General features: G+C 49.0%; 1 protein-coding gene across 1 annotated transcript in view; it reads left to right on the forward strand.

Moving 5' to 3' along the window:
* B4galnt3 (beta-1,4-N-acetyl-galactosaminyltransferase 3) overlaps positions 1 to 20,503 on the forward strand; it is a 96,336-nt gene extending 75,833 nt beyond the window's left edge. The window contains exons 6-20 of the mRNA XM_035448945.1: positions 315 to 415; positions 823 to 890; positions 2,122 to 2,200; positions 2,329 to 2,395; positions 5,034 to 5,177; positions 6,043 to 6,152; positions 6,977 to 7,077; positions 7,293 to 7,354; positions 8,107 to 8,878; positions 13,158 to 13,471; positions 14,186 to 14,339; positions 14,514 to 14,586; positions 16,641 to 16,794; positions 17,327 to 17,453; positions 20,395 to 20,503. Coding sequence (XP_035304836.1) covers positions 315 to 415; positions 823 to 890; positions 2,122 to 2,200; positions 2,329 to 2,395; positions 5,034 to 5,177; positions 6,043 to 6,152; positions 6,977 to 7,077; positions 7,293 to 7,354; positions 8,107 to 8,878; positions 13,158 to 13,471; positions 14,186 to 14,339; positions 14,514 to 14,586; positions 16,641 to 16,794; positions 17,327 to 17,453; positions 20,395 to 20,503 — 2,435 coding nt within the window. The remainder of the gene's footprint in view (positions 1 to 314; positions 416 to 822; positions 891 to 2,121; positions 2,201 to 2,328; positions 2,396 to 5,033; positions 5,178 to 6,042; positions 6,153 to 6,976; positions 7,078 to 7,292; positions 7,355 to 8,106; positions 8,879 to 13,157; positions 13,472 to 14,185; positions 14,340 to 14,513; positions 14,587 to 16,640; positions 16,795 to 17,326; positions 17,454 to 20,394) is intronic.
* The last annotated feature ends 3,797 nt before the right edge of the window (positions 20,504 to 24,300 follow it).

Genomic DNA, 24,300 nt, shown 5'->3' on the forward strand with positions numbered 1-24,300 from the left:
TAGGAAATACATCTGCATTGAGCCCCCGTTAGCCCATCATCAAGGGAGAGGGGAAACTGAGGCATGGGGAACTCTCACCCAATATCTTTAGGCTGCTGCCTCTCTCTCTCTCTTGCAGCTGGAACTGGCTGGTCTCCATAAGTCTTCTCCATCTTCATATTTACCCCAGAATGTAGAGTCACCCACCCCCATGCAAAGGTGGGGGGCAGTAAGACACTGTGAGTGAAGAGAATTAAGGCTCAGGCATAATGTAGGCTTTCAGCCCTGGTGCCAAGGCCCTCCTTGGTTCACTCAGATGCTCTGCCACTGCCCAGGGAAGATCCAGTTTGCCATTGCTGCTGATGACAACGCTGAATTCTGGCTGAGTCGTGATGACCAGGTCTCGGGCCTTCAGCTGCTGGCCAGTGTGGGCAAGGTAGGGTCAGCTTGGCCTCTGGTGTCTTATTGACCCCCTGGAACAGTCAGTCATGCGGTATATGAGACTACTGTGAACCTCCTTGACTTTTAGCATCGCAGATGTGTAGAAGGGACAGAAGCCATACATGGTACCCTCATCTCTACTCTATACTACAAAGGGCATGTGAGATGTCTGCAGAGTGGGGACCCAGCCACATACATCTTTTGGGTTCCACTGTCCCTTAGCCCCATGCTGAAAATTCATGCCGGCTGGTTGCCTATGGGAAGGCTTCCTTCCATCAGCAGGGCAGATGTGTGTTGGCCAGCCATTCTCCTTAACTCCGTCTTCTCTCTTCTCTCTCTCTCACCTCTCCTCTCCCTTTCCCCCACCCTCTCTCCTGCCCTTCTCTCTCCTCACACTTCTAGACAGGAAAGGAATGGACAGCCCCTGGAGAGTTTGGGAAATTTCAGAGTCAAATTTCCAAGCCAGTGAGGTGAGTAGAAAGAGTTACCGCCACCCTCTTGTGTGTTCCTTCAGGCCTATCAGCATGAGAGAGCTGGGAGGGCCCCTCCTCACCATCCCCCCCAGCTTGCCTGAGTGTCCACATGATCTGCCTACACAGAATCATCTGCCCTGCCTTTCCTCGTTTTATAAATGCTTTTTTAGGCTTTTTTTTTTTTTAAATGAGTGTGTTTTGCTTATACCTATATGGTTGTGCCATTTGTGGGTCTGGTACCCTCAGAGGATAGGAGGATTATTGGATCCTCTGGAACTGGTTTTATAGGTGGTTGTAAGCTGCCATGTGGATGCTAGGAACCAAACTCTGGTCCTCTGCAAGAGCTGTGCTCGCTCTCAACTTCCAAGATGTCTCTCCAGCCTCCTTCCTCATTTTAGATGAGGCCACTCAAGCCCAGGGAAGCTTTGTGACTGATTGAAGGCCACACAGATACTGAGTGACACTCAAGATTAGAAAACAGGTCTCCTTTCTCCCCATCCTTACCTTCCCATTCTCTCCAGACCTATAAATGCTCTCACACATAAAGGCTGCCTAGTGGTTGCTCTGGGCTTAAGAGAGGGATCTGTACAGGGAACTGGAAGAGTGACTTTGAAGTGATCCTGGGAAATCAAACCTTTTCCAGGGGACAGTAGCTAGAATGGCATAGCTGGACTATGAACTTAGTCCGGCTTCAGTCTGCCACCTTGTGGCCGGCACAGGCATAGGCGAGACCATATGCTGGCTAGAAGCCTCCTTGAGTAGACCTAGTTTGCAAAGAGCCTTGTTGCCTGCCAGCACTAGTGTGAGCATTCTGAGTCCTCTTAGTGGTTGATGCAGACCCTAAAGCAAGGCTGCCTGGTCTAAATTACAACTTCGTTGTTTACTACCTGGGTGACATTGGGCAGATTACTAAAGATTACAGTGCCTCTTCCTTGCAGCCAAAGAGTTTCAGTCAAAGCACTGAGGATGGTCCTGGCATGCAGCAACTGCTCAGCAAGGCCTGACCCTGAGTGCTGTTTCACTGGGTCCCCCAACTGACTTGTGAACTACTTACATTTATTTGGCCCTTGCAGAAAGAAGACCAAGGTCAAATGTCAGGGGTGGGTGGGGGATAATTAAATGGCAAGCTCTTGGGAAGAGAAAGGAGCACCAGGGAACTTATAGGTGGGAGAGGTGGATGAGGTAATCAGCTAAGGAGAAGCTCTTGTTTCCTGTCTCCTTCTGCCAGCTTATCAGCCTCCCTCAGGTACTACTTTGAGGTGCTGCACAAGCAGAACAATGAGGGAACCGACCACGTGGAGGTCGCGGTAAGTGACTTCATCGCCCTCCCCACACCCATTCCCACCGCCTTTCCCAGCATTCCCTTCCCCATAGCTCTTGAACACTTCCCCAAATCCAGCGTCCTCCAACGTCTGTGCCCTTCCTCTAATTCTAGTGGAGAAGGAATGACCCTGGAGCCAAGTTCACCATCATTGACTCCCCCTACTTATCGCTCTTCACAAGTGAGTAGGCTCTGCCTGCCTGGAAGCACATGGGGCTCCATTCAGGAGAATGCGGCCCAGGGTGAGGTCTGAGGAGTGGAGATGAAGTTCTGCTACTTAGAGCACGTGTATGAAGTAGGTCCAGAGAGGATGAGAGCCTGAGGGACCTTACAGGTAGGGGGCCTTTACTCCGTGTAAGAACATGTGAGACACAGGTATGGTGGTTTCAGGTTTGTTAGTTTGTTTTTTCAAGACAGGGTTATCTGTGCAGCCCTGGCTGTCTTGGAACTCTGCTCTGTAGACGAATCTGGCCTTGAACTCAGAGATCCACCTGCCTTTTTTTTTTTTCAAAATTTTTTTTTTTTGGCAGATGTTTTTTATTTCAATTAGAAACAAGATTGTTTTTCATGTCAATCCCAGTTCCCTCTCCCTCCCCTCCTTCCCTACCACCCCTCCCAACTAAAACCCTACCTATCACATATCCTTTCTGCACCCTGGAGGGTGAGGCCTTCCATAGGAATCCACCTGCCTTGTGTCTTTTACGTGCTCCCTTTTCTCCCTTTGTGTCTAAGGGACAAGCCGTGAACTGCTGGGTATCAGAGAAGGAAGTGGTATCAGAACCCACAGATTTGGGGGCTGGACAGATAGATGGCTCAGTGGTTAGGAGCACCTTTTGTTCTTGCAGAGGCCACATTTTCAATTCCCAGTATCCACATAGTGTCTTCACAGCCATCCCTAACTTCAGTTCCAGGGATTTGACACCTTCTTCTGGCTTCCACAGGCACCAGACACGCACATGGTGCAGACATACATGCAGGACAAAGGTTTGTACCCATAAAATAAATACATTAAAAAAGTAGAGTCCACACATTTGATGCGATAACATCTGCGGCTGAAGGCAGAACCCAGGAGGCAGAGGCAAAAGGCAAGCAGCCAACTCTCCAAGATTTATTTATTTTTTATTATGTATACAGTGTTCCGCCTGCATGCATGCCTCCATGCTAGAAGAGGGCACCATATCTCATTATAGATGGTTGTGAGCCACCATGTAGTTTCTGGGAATTGAACTCAGGACCTCTGGAAGAGCAGCCAGTGCTCTTAACCTCTGAGCCATCTCTCCAGCCCCTGGAGAAGAATTTCTTAAACATCTCCCAACGTGAGAGGCTTTTAGCCTGAGAAATCTGCACATGACTTCAGGTGTATGGGTCTGTAAAGTGAAACCGAGGCTCACTGTTTGGGCTAGGCTGGCTGCCAAGTGAGCTCTTGGGAGCTACCTATTTTTGCACCACAGCACTGGGGCTCCAGGCTATGCCCAGCTTTTATGTGGACTCTAGAGATTCAAAGTCTTATGTTTATGCAGCAGACATGCTTACTTGCTGAGCCAGATCCCCAGCCCCTTGGTCAATATTTTAATTTTATAATCACTAATGCTGAGAGCACTGCTTTGCATAAATCATTGCTGGGAGCATCACTTTTAGCACAAACAATGGTACAAACTTGAAGTTATGTTAAGGGTCATTTTGGAAATCCTGTCTTAATTCTAATCCAAAATTCACCTCACAGCTTTTCAAAGTGCTCACAGTTTTGTTTCCTGTCATTGATCTGTTATGTTTCCACAAGAACGTACAACTTCAAGCCTGGTGGTGGTGGTGCATACCTTTAATCCCAGCACTCGGAGAGCAGAGGCAGGTAGATCTCTGTGAGTTCGAGGTCAGTCAGGTCTGCAGAGTGAGTTCTAGGACAGCCAATGCTGTCACACAGAGAAACCCTGTCTGGGTGGGGGATGGGGAGAGCATTAACTTCACATATACATTAAAAACACCTTATCATAGCATGCAATAGTCTTGAGCCTGAGCCAGTGTTTCAGGGATTGTTCACTGGCATTCGAGGTGTGTGTGGCAAAGTACGTACATCGTATGTTCAGAACCAAGGCCGATGCTGTGTGGTCTAACCAGAAACCTTTTACTATTTATACATTTTCTCACAACCCCCACCCAGTTACACCACTCCATGTGGGTGCTTGACCACCAGCTTAAGCTGTGGGCTGGAGAAGAGAGAGGTGGTGTGAGCAGTCTTGAGGACTCAAAATGCCAGAGTCGGAGCCCCAGCCTCGGCTGTGATAAGCGGTACTGTAGCTGACAGGGAGTGCAGATCAAGGAGGGCCACTGTAGTGCTGTGGATGCCTGGGCAGTCTGGTTCACATGGTGCCAAGAGATGGTATATGAGAGGCTGCCCACCCCAGAGGCCGGAACTAAAGTGTATGGGTGGTATCATCTTTCCCTCTTACCGGAGAAGCCTTAGGTTCAAACCCCAGTACTGCCAGGAATACCCAGGAAGTATGATACAGGTGTAGGCTAAGGGAAAGTAAGTAATATGACTGAGCTAGGTTTCTGTCAGGTCAACAGTACAGCATTTTGGGGGGGGGGAGATATCTTTTTCTAGTCTATGCAAAATCATGATGTGTGCTGGCTATGAATGAGGTGAAGCAGGCTCAAAGGCAGCCGGCTAGAACCACAAATAGGGCAGGGGCTCGGGCATGGCTCAGACTTTACCTGCAGGAATACCGAGGCTGTACCTGAGCTCCTCCACCTGCCCTGCAAAGCCCACTCGATTCTGCAAGGACTTCAGCTTCCTACTGTTCTCTCCTCCCTGGCCACAGATGAGACCACCCTAAGGATGGATGAGGTGGGCCACATCCCACAGACAGCAGCCAGCCATGTGAGCTCCTCCAACACTCTTCCCACGGATGAGCAGCCCCCAGCGGACATGCTGCGGCCTGACCCTCGGGACACCCTCTATCAAGGTAAATCCTTGGTCACATACTGATGATCTGGGGCTGCACATGCCAGATGCTCTGTTGATGGACAAGACTCGGGAGACCCATCCGTTCTACAGTAACTCCAAAGTCACAAAATCTTTTCCCCTTTGAAGCGTGAAACATAGCATACATACCAAAATTACAAGAGCATTTATGTCCAAGTTTATGATTTTACGAGTTGTTATATAATGGACATTGTCTAACCACCACCCAAGACCAGAAATGGGATTAGAGTCCAGATGCTCTCATGCAGTTCTCGCTGGCCACAAATGTCAGTCTCTTTTATGGATCCCAACTCTCATCATCCAGGAAGGAATATGTTAGTCTTTTGTTTTGATACCGAGGGCTGAATCTGGAGCCTGTAGCTGAGCATGTGCTGGACCACGGAGCACATTCCCAGTAGGTCATGTTTACATTTTAAAAGCTGACAGTGAGCCCCATTTCTTCCCTTTAAAATAAATGAAGGCAGCGGCCAGACGTGTCATTTATATACAGTCCCAGCAGGCAGGAGGACAAGGCAGGGAGATCCTGAGCTTGCTACCATGGCTGACCCTGTCTCAGAAAAACAAAACTGAAAACTAGTGAAAACTGGACAGCAGGAAAGGTAGGAAATCCAGCTAATGGGGGAATACTGAGGTGGAGCCTCGGGGCCTATTGAAATGTCCCTGTGTCTCAGAGTCCTCTGCCCCTACCACCAAAGAGTGGTAGCAGCCTCACTGTGGCAGACCCAGCTGACAGTCAGGGATTGGGACCACAGTTGTCCCCAGTGAATACGACTGGAGAGGCTCGGGTGGAAGACGTTTGTGCTCTCCCTTCTTCACACACCAATCCTTTTCCCTTCTGTTCTCAGTGCCTCTGATCCCCAAGTCGCTTCTTCGACATGTCCTGCCTGATTGTCCCTACAAACCCAGCTACCTGGTGGATGGGATCCCGCTACGGCGCTATCAGGGCCTCCAATTTGTAAGTCATGTCCCTAGACCAAGGAGGACTGGGAGAAGGCCAGCTGCCTGTGGCTGGGGGTGTAGGAGTTGGGGGACGGACTAAAGCTGCTCTGTACTTCCTGTGCCCTAGCCTAACAGACAGGATGGCCTCTCGGGTCCCTGGGCTGCATCCCTGGATGGGCTTGCTAGGGCAGGCTGTCTGTCCTGCAGAACCTGCAGATGGATGCTCTGCCCTCGGATCTGTTCCATCCCCCAGTTCTGCAGCCTGGTGACTCTGCTCCGAGGGCCACTCAAACCCTGTCCTGCCTGCTCAGTCCCAGCAACTGGGTAGCCAGTGGCATTTTAAACTCACAGACAAGATGCTTGGGAAATGTACTAGACGTAGGTGGTGGCTTTATCTGTGTGGAGAGTGAGGGAGCAGAAAGAGATTGAAGATTGGAGGCAAAAAGGAAGTGGTCAAGAGTCATGGCCAGACCAGAGAGTTGGGCCATAACTGAGGACATTTTTGGTGGTGGAGCTCAGGCGCTGTTTAAGGGGCAAAGGAAATGGAGTGTAGAAAGGGTTCAGCGCTGAGAGAGTGGATAAAGAAAGGTTCTGAGCTGGAAGGAAGGGATCAGGTGGCCAAGGGAAGAGGAAATGGTCTTGGTGACAGCTAAAGGAGACGACGGCCCAGAGATCTTTCCTGGGAGCCTAAAAGAGCAGGCATGAGTCTGGAGTCTAGACTGCAGGAAGCCACATTCCCCACCGCAGGGGACCTCCCTTGTCCGGGTGTGGCTCAGCCCAGGCAGGCTGCTTCCTCCCAGGATCCCCCCTCACGTATGCCCCTGTTTTCTCTGCTTTCAGGTTCATCTCTCCTTTGTTTACCCCAACGACTATACCCGTCTGAGCCACATGGAGACCCATAATAAATGCTTCTATCGAGGAAGTGCCTATAAGCAGGGCAGGTGTGCGGCCCTGAAGGGGACAAGCGGAGGGACTTTCAGGGGGCACTGTAGGAGTCAGGAGGGGCCTGCCTAGGCTAGAGGGGCCCCTCCACACCGAGGAGTCCTGGGTCTGCCTCACATGTTCATGTGTGCGCACACCCTCACAGAACATAACTCCTGCCCAGGTAGAAACCGGGAAGAATCTAGTGCCGGTCACATGCCCCTTCCTCTTACAGGTTCGGCTTCCAGGAGTATATCAAGTTGGACAAGCCAGAGAAGCAGGGACTGGAGCAGCCAGGTACAGAGACGAGTGCAGCTAAGGCTGTCAGGGCACACCTAGCTGGGTCTCTTTCTAGAGGACATTCTAGTCAGGCAGCCATGCACCGGAGAGCTTGGCATGCAAATCCCCTGATCGATCTCCTCATCACAATCCAGAGAGCCTTCCATTTCAGGTCTATGTAAAGAGAGATGCTTATCATGCCCTGGGGCAGTTGGGGACATGGGTGGCTGTGGGGACCCTGGCTCTGTACACTACTTCGAAGCATGCTATGGAGAAACCCTGTCTTGCTATGGCCTTCCTTCATGAGGGACAGGGTATGGCTGAGGTCACTTGTTGAATCCTAAATGGTGCTGGTGCTCGTGAGGTATTTATGTCACTCAGCTCACAACCTTCCAAGAGGTTGTTGTTCTTTTTCCCTCTTTTAAGCTTTTCTTTGCTTGCATAGATGTTTTTGTTTTTTAAGACAAGGTCTCACTGTGGCATTCAGGGTAGCCTGGAACTTGCTGTGCAGACCAGGCTAGACTCAACTTTGTGGCAGTCCTCCTATTTCTACCTCCTAATTGCTATGGTTACAGGCATATGCCACCATGCTGCCTATCAGCCTTGATGTAAACAGCAAAACTGGGAGTGTGTGAGGAGGCGTAACTTGTGCAGGGTCACACAACAATTGGCCCCCACCTGGACCCCTCGGAATGTCTGTTCTGTCTCTGCCGTTCTGTGTCTTTTGGGAAGAATTGGAAACTCCTGAAATGAGGGCTGATTCTTAACAGGTTCTGAGGATGGTCTTCTAGAAGAATCCCAATATGGAGAAGTAGTGGAGGAAAGCCCTGCATCCCGAGACCAGGATACTGGGACACAAGGGAGAAAACCAAAGACTACGTCCCCCCCGGGGCTGGGTGTCACTGACTACCACCTCCGGAAGCTCTTGGCTCATCCACAGAGTGGCCCATCGGCATCTTTTTCCAAGCAGAACTCCACACCTCCCTTTCCAACCAGGACAAGTAACATCCCAGGCCAGCAGCCAAGAAAAAGGAAGGGGAAAAGTACTCCTGTGCCCAGCCAAGATTTGTCTCATTCTGACAAAGGGACCCTGAGGAACCCGACTCTCATCCAGAGAGCCAGGTCCACTGGTGGCAGTCCTGGGAAGACTCTGGAGCAGTCCCAGTGGCTGAATCAAGTGGAGTCTTACATTGCCAAGCAGAGGCGGGGTGACAGCGTAGAGCCCCAGGCCCCCAGCAGGGGCTGGCATGGGGAGGAGGAAGTGGTGGTAGCAACAAGCCAGGAAGGAGAAGTGGAGGAAGAGGAAGAGGAGGAGGAAGAGGACGAAGAAGATGTGAGTGAGATGTTGGAATTCGTACCTGTGTTTGACCCGGTGGTGAACTGGGGCCAGACCTTCAGTGCGCAGAGCCTGGACTTCCAAGCCCTAAGGACAGACTGGATTGATCTGAGCTGTAACTCATCTGGCAACCTGCTGCTTCCGGAGCAGGAGGCCCTGGAAGTCATACGGGTCTTCCTGAAAAAGCTCAGCCAGAGGACCCGGGGGTAAGGTAAAGGGCTCCCCTGGAGCTGGGGCAGGGGTAGATGGCAGCCACTGCCCTTAGGGACCCTGACCTGTGGGATGAAAGCAGGGTTCCTGCTGCAGGAGTAGGAGACCTTGGCTGGTATTCTGGGGTGAGAGGTTGCGTGCCTGCACCCTGACTGGAGCTGAGGACTAGCAAGGCTTGGTAGACTAGTGTCTGCCCTCTGAGAAGGAGGTTGGGAAGAGAGAAGCAAGCAAAGCAGCCTCCAATGGAGGCTCTCCCTCTCATCCTCTCCTTCTCTCTCATAGTCTCCTCCCGACTCCTCCTTTGTATGTTCATTTGTTTAATCAATCAAGATATTTTTCAGAGAAAATTCACATGCTATTAAACTCAGTATGGGGTGTGTACAAACATGCTGGGTTTAAAAATACCTTCACAGTAGAGTTAGTTCAGCTATCACTAGTGTCTACTAATTCCAAGGCATTTCCATTCTCTTTGTGTTCGCTTGGGTTCCTGCATTCCCACCAATCGGCAAGTGCTGCCCTACTAAGCTGTATCCCCAGCCCTTTCTTTTCCTTCTTTTTGAAATAGGTCTCAATGAGTTATTGAGGCTGGCCTTGAATTCATGGTGTAGGCCAGGCCTTGGACTTGAGATCCTCTTGCCTCAGTCTCCAGAGGAGCTGGGATTCCAGGCCTGTACCTCAAGACCTGAGGACAGGAAATGGAGAGGAGAGAGAGAAGTTCTCCCTGCTAGTTATTATTAAACAATTCTTTCCCACCATGGTATTCCACCTATCCAAGTGCATCCTGTATCTGACTGTCCTGCCTCTATCTGCACCCCCCTTCTTCCCAGGCTCTGGTAACCTCTGTTCCATTCTGTGCTTCCGTGAGATAGCTTTATTGCTTCCACATATACATGAGGACATGCGACATTTGTATTTCTGTGCCTAAATTATTTGTCCTACAATTCCATCCATATTGCTGTGAAAGGATTCTGCTGCTTATGGCTAAGTAATATTCCATCCTATATGTAAACCAATGTTGTTCACTCATTCACTCCTGGACAATGACTTTGGTTCAACATTTTGGCAGTTGTAACTAGAGCTGCAGTGCACACGAGGGCAGATAGATGCCTTTAACAGGCTGACTTCAGTTCCTTTGGATGGTGGGATAGCTGGATCAGATGGTAACTCTAGTCATAGGTTTTTAAGGAACCCCCATGATTTTTTCTTTAGTAGCTGTATAACTTACACTCCCACCAATGTTTAAGAGAGTCACCGTCAGTCTGCATCCTCTCTAATGGCTCGTACTCTGTCATTTTAGTCTTCTTGACAGCTGTCAATCTTGCTGGGGTGAAATGGTATCATTTTGATCTTACCCTGATGATTAGCGATATTCAATATTTTTTCACATACTTGTTAGCCATTTTTTAAAAGATCTATTTATTTTATTTTATACGTATGAGTATTTTGTCTGCATGCCTAGTGCCCTAAGAGGCCAGACGAGGGTGCTAGTGCCACCGTGTGGGGCCCTGGGAAGCAAACCCAGGTCCTCTAGAAGAATACCAGTCTTTCTAGCCCATCTACCCCCACTTTCTGACCTTGTTTGGTTTGGTTTGGTTTTGTTTCGACATGGAGACTCACTGTGTTGCCTAGGTCAGCCATGGTTTGTTTTTGTTGTGCCCTTCTGTGTTCTCTTCCTAAGTGCTAGGATTACAGGCATGTGCTACCATGCCTTGCTTTTGGTTTTTGTATGTGGCCTTGACTGGTCTGGAACTCACTATTTGAATGGGGCTAGCCTTGGACTCATAAGCAGAACTCTTGTTTCTGCCTCCCAAATTCTGGAATTATAGGCATATACCTGGATTTTTGGTGTTTTTTATTTTGGTTTGGTTTTGAGGCCATGTAGGTCTGGAATATAGGTCATGCCTATGTAGGTCATGCCTCACCATGTACTTTCTTATCCTTTTTATTTTTTATATATTTGAATTACAAACAAGATTGGATTACATGTACTTTCTTATCTTTTAAAAGTATCATGCTGGGCAGTGGTGGCGAAGGCCTTTAATCCCAGCAATTGGGACGCAGAGGCAGGCAGATCTCTGTGATTTTGAGGTCAGCCTGGTCTACAGAGCTAGTTCCAGGACATGCTCCAAAGCTATGCAGAGAAACCCTGTCTCGAAAAACAAAAGCAAGCGGGGTGGTGGTGGTGCATGCCTTTAATCCCAGCACTTGGGAGGCAGAGGCAGGTGGATCTCTGTAAGTTCGAGACCAGCCTGGTCTACAAGAGCTAGTTCCAGGACAGCCTCCAAAGCCACAGAGAAACCCTGTCTCAAGAAACCAAAAAAAAAAAAAAAAATCAAAAACAAACAAACAAACAAAAGTATCTATCTATCTGGCCTTGGATAGAGAAATGGCTCAGTGGGTAAGAGCATTTACCGTGAAAACTTTAGGGCCCGAGTTCAGATTCCCACATAAAAGCCTGGCATGGCATGGCATGCATGTAATCCCAGCGTTGGTGTGTGGAGACAGCAGATCTGCTGAGATTTCTGTTCACCTGGATGTGTGCTTCCTCCTGTTTGACATAGCTGTACTTGTTCATTTTGGCTTTTTGTTGCCTGTGCTTTGAGGAGCATTCAGGCAGTCTTTGCCTAGAGCAATGTCCTGGGTGTTTTCTTTCTCAGTGCCATCATTCCCAGTCCTAAATGGAAATGTTTGATCCCAACCGACTTTGGGTTGATTTTTATTCTCCCACACATGCAGTCTCCCCTCTCAAGACACCGCCCCCTAGACAAGGCGGGTTCTGCTGCCTTTGTTGCCAGTCAGTTGGCTGGAAATGCCTGACTTAGTCCCAGGTTCACTTGTCTGCTCTGTTGATTGACACCTGGGTTTTTTTTTTTTTTTTTTTTTTTTTTTTTTTTTTTTTGTGCCCCCATGTTGGGTGAGTGTGCTTAAAACTGTATCCTCTTGGATTTTTCCTTTAATCAGTATGAAGTAACCTTTGTCTCTTCTGTTTTGGTTTGAAGTTTATGTTCTCTTTTCTCTTTCTTCCTTCCTTCCTTCCTTCCTTTCTTTTCTTTTCTTTCTTTCTTTCTTCCTCCTCCTCCTTCTTTTTTTGTGCTTTTTTGAGACAGGATTTCTCTGTGTAGCTTTGTAGACCAGGCTGGCCTCGAACACACAGAGATCCTCCTGCCTCTGCCTCCCAAATGCTGGGACTAAAGGCCTGCGCCACCACTGCCCGTTGAAGTTTATGTTTTTTGATATTAAAGAAACACTGTTTTCTAGTTCATTTGCTTGGAACACCGTTGCCATCCTTTCACCCTGAGGTAGTGTCTTTATTTGATGGAGAGGTGTGCTTCTTGGAAGCAGCAAATAGGTGAATCCTGTTTCATATGTTTTTAAGATTCATTTTTATTTAAAAAGGTTTTTTTAAACCCTTATTTTAATTTTATGTGTATGAGTCTTTTGCCTGCATGTATGTCAGTGTACCATGTGTGTACAGTGCCTGCAGAGGCCAGAAGAGGGTGTTTGGTCTCCTGTGGCTGGTGTTACAGATGCTTATGAGCTGCTGTGTAGGTGCTGGAATCCAACCCAGGTCCTCTGGAAAAGTAGCCAGTACTCTTAACAGCTGAGTCATCTTTCCAGACCCAAGATTTATTTCAAGTTGTGTGTATATTGGGTGAATGTGGGAGGGGTGCATGTGTGAGTGTAGCTGCCTCCGTGTTTAGAAGAGTGACATCCTCTAGAGATGGATAATTGTCAGCCACCTGTTATGGGTGCTGGGAACCCAACTCAGGTCCTCTAAAAGAACAACAAGCACCCTTAACCACTAAGCGATCTTTCCTGTCCCTGGGACCTGATTTTTTGTGTCTGTTTTTGTTGTTATTTTTGTTTTGTTTTGTTTTGTTTTGAGAAAGGGTTTCTCTGTGTAGCCCTGGCTGACCTGGAACTTGCTCTGTAGATGAGGCTGGCCTTGAACTCACAGAGTTCTGCCTGCCTCTGCCCCTAGGGTGCTGGAATTAATGGCATTTGCCACCACTGCCCAACTTGTTGGTTTTTCTCAATGTGGGTCAATTTCTCAAGGAATCTGTCACAAGACCCCTTATATTGAGTCTTAGAATTGTAAAAGGCTTTAAAAATCATTTTACATTTGAAGATGAAGGAGTGAGTCTTAGGGAGGTTGTCTAGGAGCCTCTTACCGCTAACCAATGGCAAAGCAAAGACAAAACAAGGATCTCCTGACTACTGGCCCTGCAGGCTTCTACCTCACCCTCTGCTCACTCTAGCCACTCTGTCCCTCAGGAGATACCAGCTGCAGCGCATCCTGAATGTGGAGAAGCGCCAGGACCGGCTGCGTGGGGGGCGCTACCTCCTGGAGCTGGAACTGCTGGAAGGCCAGCGCCTGGTGAGGCTCTCAGAGTATGTGTCCACTCGAGGCTGGCAAGGAAGTGACATCACTGCTGGGGAGGACACAGAAACCCGGAACCTGCAGGGCCTGGTCTGGAGCCCCCATAGTCACAGACATACCCTGAATGCCCAGGATCCAGAGCCAAAGCTATGCTGGCCCCAAAATTTCTCCTGGAACCATCGAGCTGTGGTCCACTTTATTGCGCCTGGTAGGTTTTAGCAGAATGGGGGTCTTGGTAATCACCTGTGAGCACCGGGTCTGTTTTATTTATGAGTGAAGCCACTTTGCCATTGAGGAACTGGGATTCACAAAAGAAAACATATTGAACTGTTGTGTAGTTAGCGAACAATGGAGCTGAGATCTCATGCTGAGTCCAAACCACTGCTTTCTGTCATGCCAGGTCTCAGGGTTGGGTGTGAGCATCAACTTGGGTTGTTGTTGGAGAAATAAGAATGAGGGTATCATATAAAGTGGGTTTTAGTTTGATTTTTTTTTTTTTTTTTTTTTTTTTTTTTTTTTGTGGTGCTGGAGATCAAATCTAGGATCTGGCACTTGCTAGGCAGGGCCTGGAGCGATACCTCCAGCCCTAGAATGGTCTTTACAATGAGAAAGGAAAACACAAGAAGTGTGTAAGAATGAAGGACAATAGACGAAAGGTCTAAGTAAGATGGATAGACAACAAACGTCTGTTAAAGCTGGGCAGAGACTGTCTTGCCTGGGAGGTGTTCAGGCAGCTGTAGAAAGAAGGCTATGGGCTGGTGAGCCCCGCCCCTCCCTAGGGTCCCTGTGGTTCATGCTAATGATTCCCGTTGTTGCCTTATTCCCTGGTAGAGGTTGATGGTCTGGACTCCTGACTGGGGTCAGAGCTGAGGGATTTGCCTTTCCTTAACTCTGCTGTTTTCTCCCTGACCTACCTGGGTAGTGAAAAACCAGGCTCGCTGGGTGCAGCAGTTCATCAGAGACATGGAGAGCCTGTCCCAAGTCACTGGTGACCCACATTTCAACATCATTATCACAGACTATAGCAGTGAGGACATGGATGTTGAGATGGCTCTGAAGAGGTCCAGGCTGAAGAGGTGAGGAAGACCTCTGGCGGCAGCTAGCTTGCCACCTTTCCTGAGTCCCAGGGTCCAGCCCTACACCCCTGCCCACAACCCTGGAGCGCCTACTGTCTCTATTTCATACCTTCCAACTTCCTTCAGGGCCCCACAGCTGAATCCTCACACTCTGCCCTTTCTTCTCTTCTGCAGCTACCAGTACCTGAAGCTGAGTGGAAACTTTGAGCGTTCCTCCGGACTACAGGCTGGCATAGACCTGGTGAAGGTAATGGCCTCAAGGAGGATTGGGAAGGTGATCAAGAGTAGTTAAGAGACTGAGAGGCATTTGGAAGCTATAAGGTAGTCAGTTCCTTAGTAGGATAGAAATTGGGTCACAGGACTGTGCTTGTCACTATCCATTACTGTAACAAGATAACCTGAGCATCCTCGTTTGCTTTCTGTTGCCGTGGTAAACACCTTGACCAAAAGCAGCTTGGGGAGGAAAGGGTTTAATTGGTTCCTGCATCTGGACCACCGTGGCTCACTGAGGGAGGTCAAGCAGGAACCATCAAGGAAAGGTGTTTAGTGGCTTGCTCCTCACAGCTTGCTCAGCTTTCTTTCTTTTCGTTTTAACTTTTAAAAATTAAAAACCATTACAAGGAGGCTGGAGAGATGGCTCAGTGGTTAACAGCACTGGCTGTTCTTTCAGTGGTCCTGAGGTCATTTCCAGCAACCACACAGTGGTTCACCACCCATAATGAGGTCTGGTGCCCTCCTCTGGTGTGCAGGCACACATGCAGACAGAACACTTTTTAAAAAATCTTAAAAAAACAAAACACAAAAAAACCATTACAGATGGTTGTGAGCTGCCATGTGGGTGCTGGGAATCAAACCCAGGTCCTCTGGAAGAACATCCAGTGCTCTTAACCTCTGAGAGACAGCTCTCTCGCCCTCCATCTTGCTTTCTCATACAGGGTGGCACCATCCACGATGGTCTGGACCTTCCCAGACCATCTTCCCAGGCATCAATCATGAATCTTGGTGCCCCACAGACTTGTACAAAGGTCAATCTGATGGAGGCAATTCTTTCTTTCTTTCTTTTTTCTTTTCTTTTCTTTTTTTTTGGGTGGGGTGGGGGTGGGGTGGGGGTGGGGGTTGAGGCTCTGTGGCTTTGGAGGCTGCCATGGAACTAGCTCTTATAGACCAGTCTAGTATTGAACTCACAGAGATCCTCCTGCCTCTGCCTCCCTAGTGCTGCAATTAAAGGCGTGCGCCACCACCACCCAGCTGGAAGCAATTCTTAACTGAGGTTCTTCTTCCTAGATGGCCCTCACTTGCGTCAAGTTGACAAAACAAACAGAACAATCAGCTCACTGAATTAAATTAAGATTTGTTTGTTAATTATTTTTGATGTTGGGAATTGCACTCAAGGCCTTGTGCATGCCAGGCAAGCCCTCTGCCACCCAGCTAGCTACATACCCAGCTCTGAGGAAACGGTTCTTTTGGTTCATGGTTTCAGTCCATGGTCACTTTGCCCCATTGCTTTTGGGCCTGTGGTGAGGGAATGAATCATGGCACAGACGCATGGCATAGGACACTTCATGGCAGCATAGGAGTGAAAGAGACAGGGGCTAGGCTCCCAGTATTCTCACACCTCCTAATGACTACCACAGACTGGAAAGCAATCAATCCTCTATCACGTAGCCTTTTGAGGATACTTTGAAACCTTAGCAAGGAACATACTTGGCACTGCACTGCAGTCCCCGTGCAATGAGGGGACTACATAAATAGCAAGGAAGTGTTTGCCCAGGTGTCAGAGTCCTCAGACTCCAGAAAACATGGGGCAGAAGTCAGGTATTGTGGTACACATCTATACTGCCAGCTCTGAGGAGGCCGAGATAGGGTGGGCATGAGCTGAGGTCAACCTGGAACGTGCAACAAATCTCAGACTAGTCTGAATTCATCGTGTGACGTGAGGATTCAGCCCTGCTACTCCGGGTTGCGGAAATTTGCCTGGTGTTTAACTTTGTGTAAGTTGTCAGTTTCTCCAGTGGGGAAGAGCCTGCGGTTGTCTATAGAGCAGTGGTTATCAATCTGTGGGTCGTGACACCCTTGGCAAACCGCTGTCGCTAAAAATATTCATATTACAATTCATAACAGTAGCAAAATTACAGTTATGAAGTAGTAACAAATAATTTTATGGTTGGGGGTCACCACAACATGAGGAACTGTATTAAAGGGTCACAGCATTAGGAAGGTTGAGAAGCGCTGCTCTGGAGAGTAGCCTCATCTCCCAGATCTGGTCCAGAGGTCCTCTGACCTTGCCTTCTCCATCCCTAGGACCCACACAGCATCGTCTTCCTCTGTGATCTGCACATCCACTTTCCAGCAGCCATCATCGATGCCATCCGAAAGCACTGTGTAGAGGGCAAGATGGCCTTTGCCCCCATAGTGATGCGGCTGCACTGTGGGGCCACCCCACAGTGGCCTGAGGGTGAGCCCTGCCCTGGACGAGGGAGGAGGAGACACCCTCTGATCTTGGTGTTTAACCCCAAGGCTGGAACAGCCTATGCCTAAGCATCAGCCTCTTCCTCATCCTGTCTTCCTGTGTTCTCTGAACTTTGGACAGCCCCCAGGCTCTACTGACAGCCACAGCAGCAGGCAAATCAGTGGTACTTTCTTCTGCCCTCCAGCATGCAACCATCCGGCATTCATGAAGCATTTGCCATGTGCTGGATGCTGTGCCCAGGAGAGAGGAAGTAGATGAGAAAACCAGCTCACAGCTGCCAGAAGGGCGGCTGGGGTCACATCCTAATTGCTGGGCTACAGTTAGGTCGTGACATCAGTCTATGGTCACTGCTGTGTTTGCTGAACCTCAAGCTTTGGTAGGGGGCCTCCCCCAGACAGTCCAGGGACTTCCTTAGCTGACAGTCTTCGGCCTCTGCCACCCAACGCTCTACCTTCAGAAGAGCCTGTTCGAACACAGCATCCAGCTCATCTCAGCTGAGTGTCTTGTCTGTCCACAGGCTATTGGGAGGTCAATGGATTTGGACTGCTTGGCATCTACAAGTCTGACCTGGACAAGATTGGGGGCATGAACACCAAGGAGTTCCGAGACCGCTGGGGAGGGGAAGACTGGGAGCTGCTGGACAGGTGACACGGGAACAGGGCCTTTGGGGATCTGCTGGAGTTCCAGTCCCAGGGCAGCGAGGCCAGAGCCTCAGAGCTGAGGTTCCCAGGGCAGGGGAAAGTGTACTGGTCTGGGAGCTCCTGGAGGCTGGCGTCACTGACATGCTGGCTGTGTTTCCAGCAGACAGGGATGACACTTCCACTGTGTGTCACGGTCTGAGTGGTTGGTTGGGTTGTCACAGATAAAGCAAGAGACTGGAGCTAAACGGTGAAAACGATGGTGCTCTCAGGACCAGGTGAGGCTCCCAGGAGCTTTCTCCCCAGCCAGGGCTCATGCTCTTCTCAGACAGGGTTGCCTGGTGGAGGGCCAGAAAGCTGTGAGAGGACACTGGAAGACAGGCCAAGGGTTAGGAGTGCGTTGGGAGCCAGCAAAATAGTCAGTCTGGAGCATTAATAGCAACCTGGGTGTCGTGGCCTGGCATGTCTCAGGCCCAGACCACAGAAGCCACGAGGTCTGGCCCGAGTGGGGGAGCGTGGACTTGGGAATTCCTAGTAACCCAACATTGATAAAGACCAGACATAGGCATCTTGTCATCTTTAGAGAAATCTCAGTTCCATGCTGCAAAACTGGAGTCTCTTCTTTATTCAGTGTCTTCCTGGTTGTAATATAACCATGCTTCCCTAGCCACGAGGCCACTTCTCTCTCCTCCAGTAGACCCCTCTGCCAGCTACTTCCTAACTCTTTGTCCTCACTTGTCCTGTACACCTAGCCCTCTGCCCTGGTGCAGGCCTATTCAAATGCTTAGTTCTGTAGAGATGCAAACTAGAAGGCATTCTCCACTGAGGCTATGCTATTCAATAGTAGATTAGCTAGCATCTGCAATACAACTGTAGACCAGAGCTTTGAACCCCAAGACACTTTCCAATAGCACAATATTCGGCTCCTGGCACCTGGGTATCCAGAGGATCTGGATTCCTGGAGTTGAGAAGGGAAGGGGTTTTGAAAGAAGTAAATAGTCTCAGAGGAGGAGAGGGCTGAGCAGATAGAACACTTACCTAGCATGAATGGGCCCTTAGGCTCAATCCCCAGGAAAAAATTTATGTTTATATATACAGATATATATTCATATATAATATATATATACAAATATACTATATATTATATTGATATACAAACATATTTTATGTTATATATATAACTTTTGTCATCACTTTGACAAAGGACATAACTAAAGCAACTTAGGGGAAGAAGAGGTGTTGGGTTCGTGGCAGGACAGCATGGTAGCATTTGTAGTGATGGGGAACTCCTGACATCTTGGGCAGACTAGGAAGCAGGGAGAAAGAAATTTATTATCCTGGGACTAAGACTAAAACAGGTAACCCGGTGTATACCATGTGTTTGTATATACTCATGCATTTGTATTCTTAGCCTGGTGTGGTGGCATATGCCCCTAATCCCAGCACTGGGGAGGCTGGAGGCTACAAGACTATCATAAGTTCGAAGTCAGCCTGGGCTACTCAGCAAGACCCAGTCTCGGTCCCCCACCCCTCAAAAAAGAAAAGGGAAAAGGAGAGATATGGCAGGACACAGTGGGAGCAGTGGACTCGGCGGGTGGGCCAGGAAAGTGTTCTAGCAAGAAGCGGGGCTGGGTGGACACCTGCGGGTGCTGGCCTGCGAGAGTGGGAGAAACCTGCTGCAGTGACAACAGTGCTCCCTGCGTTTGCATGAGAGTCCTCTTTCAAGAAGTTTGTTCCCAAGAGAAGGGGAAGAAAGGGGATGCTATGTTGAGATGTGAGCTTAAAGAAAGCCTGTAACTGCTGGAAGGGTGTCCACAGGAGGAGGAAGGGATGAGGCCAGGGGCACCAGGGGCACGCTGCTTCCTGAGAGGGAGGGCAAGGTGCAGCCACCAACCTCTGAGTCATTATAGTTGGCAGGTGGGGTTCATGCCCAAGGCCTCATTCATCCTTCTCACCGAGCTCCTGTGCAGTTGTCTCCATTTCCCAGAGGGGAAACTGCTCATGAAAAGTAGTTAATTACTTGTCCCCGTGAAGCATCAGAGGCCTAAAACCCAGGCCCATCTTTGATTTCCCACTGGAGGGAAGCAGAAGGAAGAATACTGAAATACCAAGAATTAAAGGTGGGGTGGGGAGCGGTTCAGAGAGCTGTGTCAAATAACTCAGTCACAGGAAGCCACATCACAGGAGACCCCGAAGTGGATGGGAGCCCAGTGTAGTGGTTGCTGTCACACATGACCTCCGTGCTGGGCTTTGTGCTTTGATGGAGACCTCCAAAATAGTTCTGAACCCTCCCTCGATCTTTAAGACCTGAGGAAAGGGCTGCTTCAGGTTCCGTCTACTTGCCGTCCTGTTTGAAGCATAGGCCTCCTTGGAAAGGGAACCTCCCCTGGTGGCTGTGCAAATGAGAACATTGCCTAGCTTCTGTGAGACCTTGGGTTTGATCCCCAGCACTGCAAGGAAAAAAAAAAAAAAGCCAGGTTGTTCAACACACACCTTAATCCCAGCCTTTAGGAGGCTGAGTCAGAAGAATCTTGAGTTAGAGGCCAACCTGGGTTATATAACAAGATGATCCCCCACCTACACACACACACACACACACACACACACACACACACACAACACAGATAGGACTGGGGAAAGTTTGGGGGTGGTTTCTCCAGTTCCAGTCTCCTGATACTGTAAAGCAACTGGTGTGTGCTGGGAACTGTGCTTTGTGCTGCAGATCCATCATCGTGTGTGTGTGTGGGGGGTGTTTGTGTGTGTGTGTGTGGGTGTGTGCGAGCGCCTGAGCATGTGTGTGTGATTAGAGAGGATATATATAAATATAAATATATACACATTTATAAGATTATTGTCCTCTTCTGAGCCACACAGCTGTGACTGCAACCCAGGCAGGTTGCCTGTAGCTTCCTACTTCTGCTGGCTGATGCTGCCCTCTCTCCTCCAGGATCCTCCAAGCAGGCCTGGAAGTGGATCGGCTCTCCCTCAGGAACTTCTTCCACTACTTCCATTCCAAGCGAGGCATGTGGAATCACCGCCAGATGAAGATGCCATGACCCCCAGGGACGGCTGCTTACAGCTCCTTGACTTGCAGTTGACCTGGAGGAGGGAATATGAGGAGCAGAAGCCTCAGCACTAATTGCCCTCTCCACCAGGAGCTGTCCCTTCATGCAGGGACAAGTGCCGGGGCTCCTCTGCCACTCACCGGGTTGACAGATGGAATGACTGCACAGGATGGGCAGGGAGGCACCTGATTTGATAGAATACCATCATGTCCACAACGGTGCATTCCTATGGCGCCAGTTCTCCTCATGGGGAGTGTTGATCATGAACCAGAAACTTCAATGGAGCAGATTTTATTTGGGGTGGAGGTATTGGGAGGGGTGATAATTTTTAACAGATAATGAAGACTTATGTCTAGACCCAGCACTGACTGGGAGTGAAGCTGTGCATTGCAGACCTCAGACCCACTGAGGTGCCAGTCCTATGTGAAGTACCTCAGCTCCAGGCCTAGTCTGTGCCTTCTAAACACACACATCCCTCCTGGTAGCCACTGAAGAGCTGGCTACCCAACTCCTACAGATAGAGGGTTCTTTAGTGGAATCCTAACATTGATGGCATCATCCTACTGCAACAGGGCGTGGGATGGGAGCAGATGGGTGGTGGACCCATTTTCCTGAGTGTTCATAAGGGCTGTGTGGAACCAGCAAGGTCATACAGGCAGAGAAATACCCCTTCTTTGACTCATCTGCCAGTTAAGACCTGGAGATAACAGGGAGGTGCCACCAAAGGTGACATAGATGGCCCATCGACTGCTTAAGTGAGCATGTGGGAGGGACTCAAGCAGGGAGGGTCAAAGAAGAGGGAAGAAAATGTATAATGTAAGCTAGCGCCCCTGTGGCCTTGCCCTCCTGCAGAGAGAGCACCAGCCTCCTGGCCCTGAGAATAGGAGTTGAAGCCTGGCCATCTGATAAGGGGCAGGGTGATAAAGGAGGCAAGACCATAGGTAGGAAGAACTGGAAAATGGTTAGTTTTGGGGACAGCAGCCCCTAATCTTTTCTGTCTTTGGCCACCCCTTCTGTCCCCTGATGTCGCATACTTATCTTGCACTAATAGTCCCCATACTCCATGGCTGGACTTTGTATTGCTGCTGCTGCTTCACCAGTGGTGCATTGGACACGGGGTATGAAACCCAGTCTGTGAAGAGGGGTCAGCGCAGTGCATTTCTGCTGAGAGAAAGGGCTCTGCTTGGCAGAGCCTGCCCGCCATGCGGTGAATCTACAGTGCAGCATTTGGAGCTGAGAGATCCACGCGGCAGCTCTGTGAGTGCCAAGAACGCTTGGCACATGCGAAGTGGGGCGCACTGGGAACCCGCTGGGCCTTGCCTTTAAGCAGTCAGAAGAGCAGGGTGGTTCTCTTAATGGGTTGTGGCTTTTTCTCATCCCTGCTCAGGCCTTCTGCCCTTTAGAAAAGGCACGTAGAAAGTAGGCTAGGGCTTCAGTTGGACAGCCGTAGTGCCAGGCTTCTCTCTAAGGCCTTAGATTCTTGGAATTGTGCTGGAAGGCCAGAGCTAGTCCCCGAAGCCCTCCTGCTCTCTTTCTGAGGACCAGGAGCCCTCTGGGCCTTCCCCACGCTGCTCAGCACCTCCCTCCCAGGTCTAGTGCCTTGTGTTTGATATGTTACCTCCTGACCATCTGCCTTAAGGAAAGGAAAATGCTATGGGTGGAGAGAGGTAAGAGGGCATTGAAGTCAGCATCTTAGGGCTCTTTTTCCTGTTTCCCAAGAGCTGGGGACAACACTTCTGTCCCTCAGCTGTTTGCTCAATGACAGGCTAAGGACTATCCCTCCCTTGCTTTCTGCCTTGGTGCTTGCTGACAGAAAGGACAAAACTTCCTGTGCTGTAGTGTGCTTGGGAAGAACACCACACTGTCCTGACTGTGTCTCACAGTCTCAGCAGCCCAGGTTAGTGGAGGTCATGGCCTCAGCTAGAGGACAACGCCCCCCCCCCACCCCCAGCCCCCCTGAAGAGGGCTGGCTGGAGCAGTGCAGCTGTAATCCCAGCACTTAGGAAGCTGAGACGTGAAGATGAGGCATGCAGGGCCAGCCTAGGCTACCTAACAAGATCCTGTCAAAATGAACGAATGAATGAATCAATGAATGAATTAAATAAATGAATGAATTAAGTAAATGAATGAATTAAACAAATGAATGAATTAAATGAATGAATAAATGAATGAAGAAATAAACGAAAGCTCTTTTCTGAGTGAATTGAAGGTACCCTGTTAATGCTCTACAGGTGTGAGTTGGCTTTCCTAGTTATGCTTGACCTGCACAATTTTTTAATTTTAATTTTTTCAAGGTTTTTTAAAATTTATTTTTATTTTATGTTCATTGGTATTTTTGCCTGCATGTATTTCTGTGTGAGGGTATCCGACTCCCTGGAACTGGAGTTACAAACAGGTGTGAGCTGCCACATGGGCGCTGGAAATTGAACCCGGGTTCTCTGGAAGAGCAACTGAACCACCTCTCTAGTCCCTGTTTTTCAAGATTTTATTTTATGTGTATGAGTATTTTGCCTGCATGTATATCTGTGTACCATCTGAGTGATTGGTGCCAGTGGAGGACAGAAGCCGGCATCGCCTTCACTGGAACTGGAATTACAGATGGTTGTGAGGCACCATGTGGGTCCTGGGAATTGAACTCAAGACCTCTGGAAGAGCAGCCAGTGTGGTGATATTTTGTTGATGATCTAACAAATAAAGCTTGCCTGAAGACCAGAGAAGCAAAGCAGCCAGCCACTAGAGAGCTCTCACCTCTACCATTGCTCAGACTGAAGGGGTGACCCTGACCTCACACTGCTCCTGACTGCACTGCTCACCAAACCTCAGGCTACAGTGAGCTCCTGTCTCCTCCCACTTTATATTCCTCTCTCTGCTCAGGCATGTCACTCCTGTCTCCACTCCCTAGTGCTGGAATTAAAGGTGTGAGCTCTGTTTCTCTTTTAGACTGATTCACTTTCATGTAGCTCAGGGTGGCCTTGAACTCACAGAGATCCATTTGCCTCAATCTCCTGAGTGTGGGATTAAAGGTATGTACCAGGACTGCCTGGCCTCTATAGCTGTAGTTGTCTCTGCACTCTGATCCTCAGGCAAGCTTTATTTGTTAGATCATAAACAAAATATCAACACATTTCCCCCTTTTTTTTGTCTAAAATTTAAAAAAGGTTATAACTTGAATTCTTTAGTGGCGGGCCGCTTTGCTTCTCTGATCTTCAGGTAAGCTTTGTTATGTCATAAAATATCACAAGCCAGTGCTCTTAACCACTAAGCCATCTCTCTAGTACCCCATTTAAAAAAAAAAAAAAAGCTTTTAGCCATTTAATGGTGCCTTTGATCTCAGCAGTCCAAAGACAAAGGCTGGTGGATCTCTATGAGTTCAAATCCAGCCTGATCTACATGGTGAGACCTTGTCTCAAAAAAACCATTAAAATTAAACTTGCTCATTTAGAGTGTGTGGTATATGCATGCCACAGATGCAGGTCAGAGGGCAGTTTTCAGTGGTTGGTTCCTCCCCACCCCATACCATGTGGGGTCCTCAGGCTTGGCAGCAAGTGCCTTTACTCACTGAAAATGTATATATCATCAAATGCATCTAAGAGACACCATTAGCGAGAAAAGTACAATAGGTTTCTAGTAGAGTCTTTAGAAAGCTATGTGTATATTCATCAGTCTAGAACTCAGTGAACCTGTTTTTGATGTGCAGGTGACAATAAACCCTTTCCAGGACACAGATGACAAAGGCATCCACATACCAGCCTGCTTCAGAGTCCATAAGACTGAAGACAGCAACTTGG

The sequence above is a fragment of the Cricetulus griseus genome, chromosome 8, assembly GCF_003668045.3.
Source record: "Cricetulus griseus strain 17A/GY chromosome 8, alternate assembly CriGri-PICRH-1.0, whole genome shotgun sequence".
NCBI classification, from domain to species: Eukaryota; Metazoa; Chordata; class Mammalia; order Rodentia; family Cricetidae; genus Cricetulus; species Cricetulus griseus.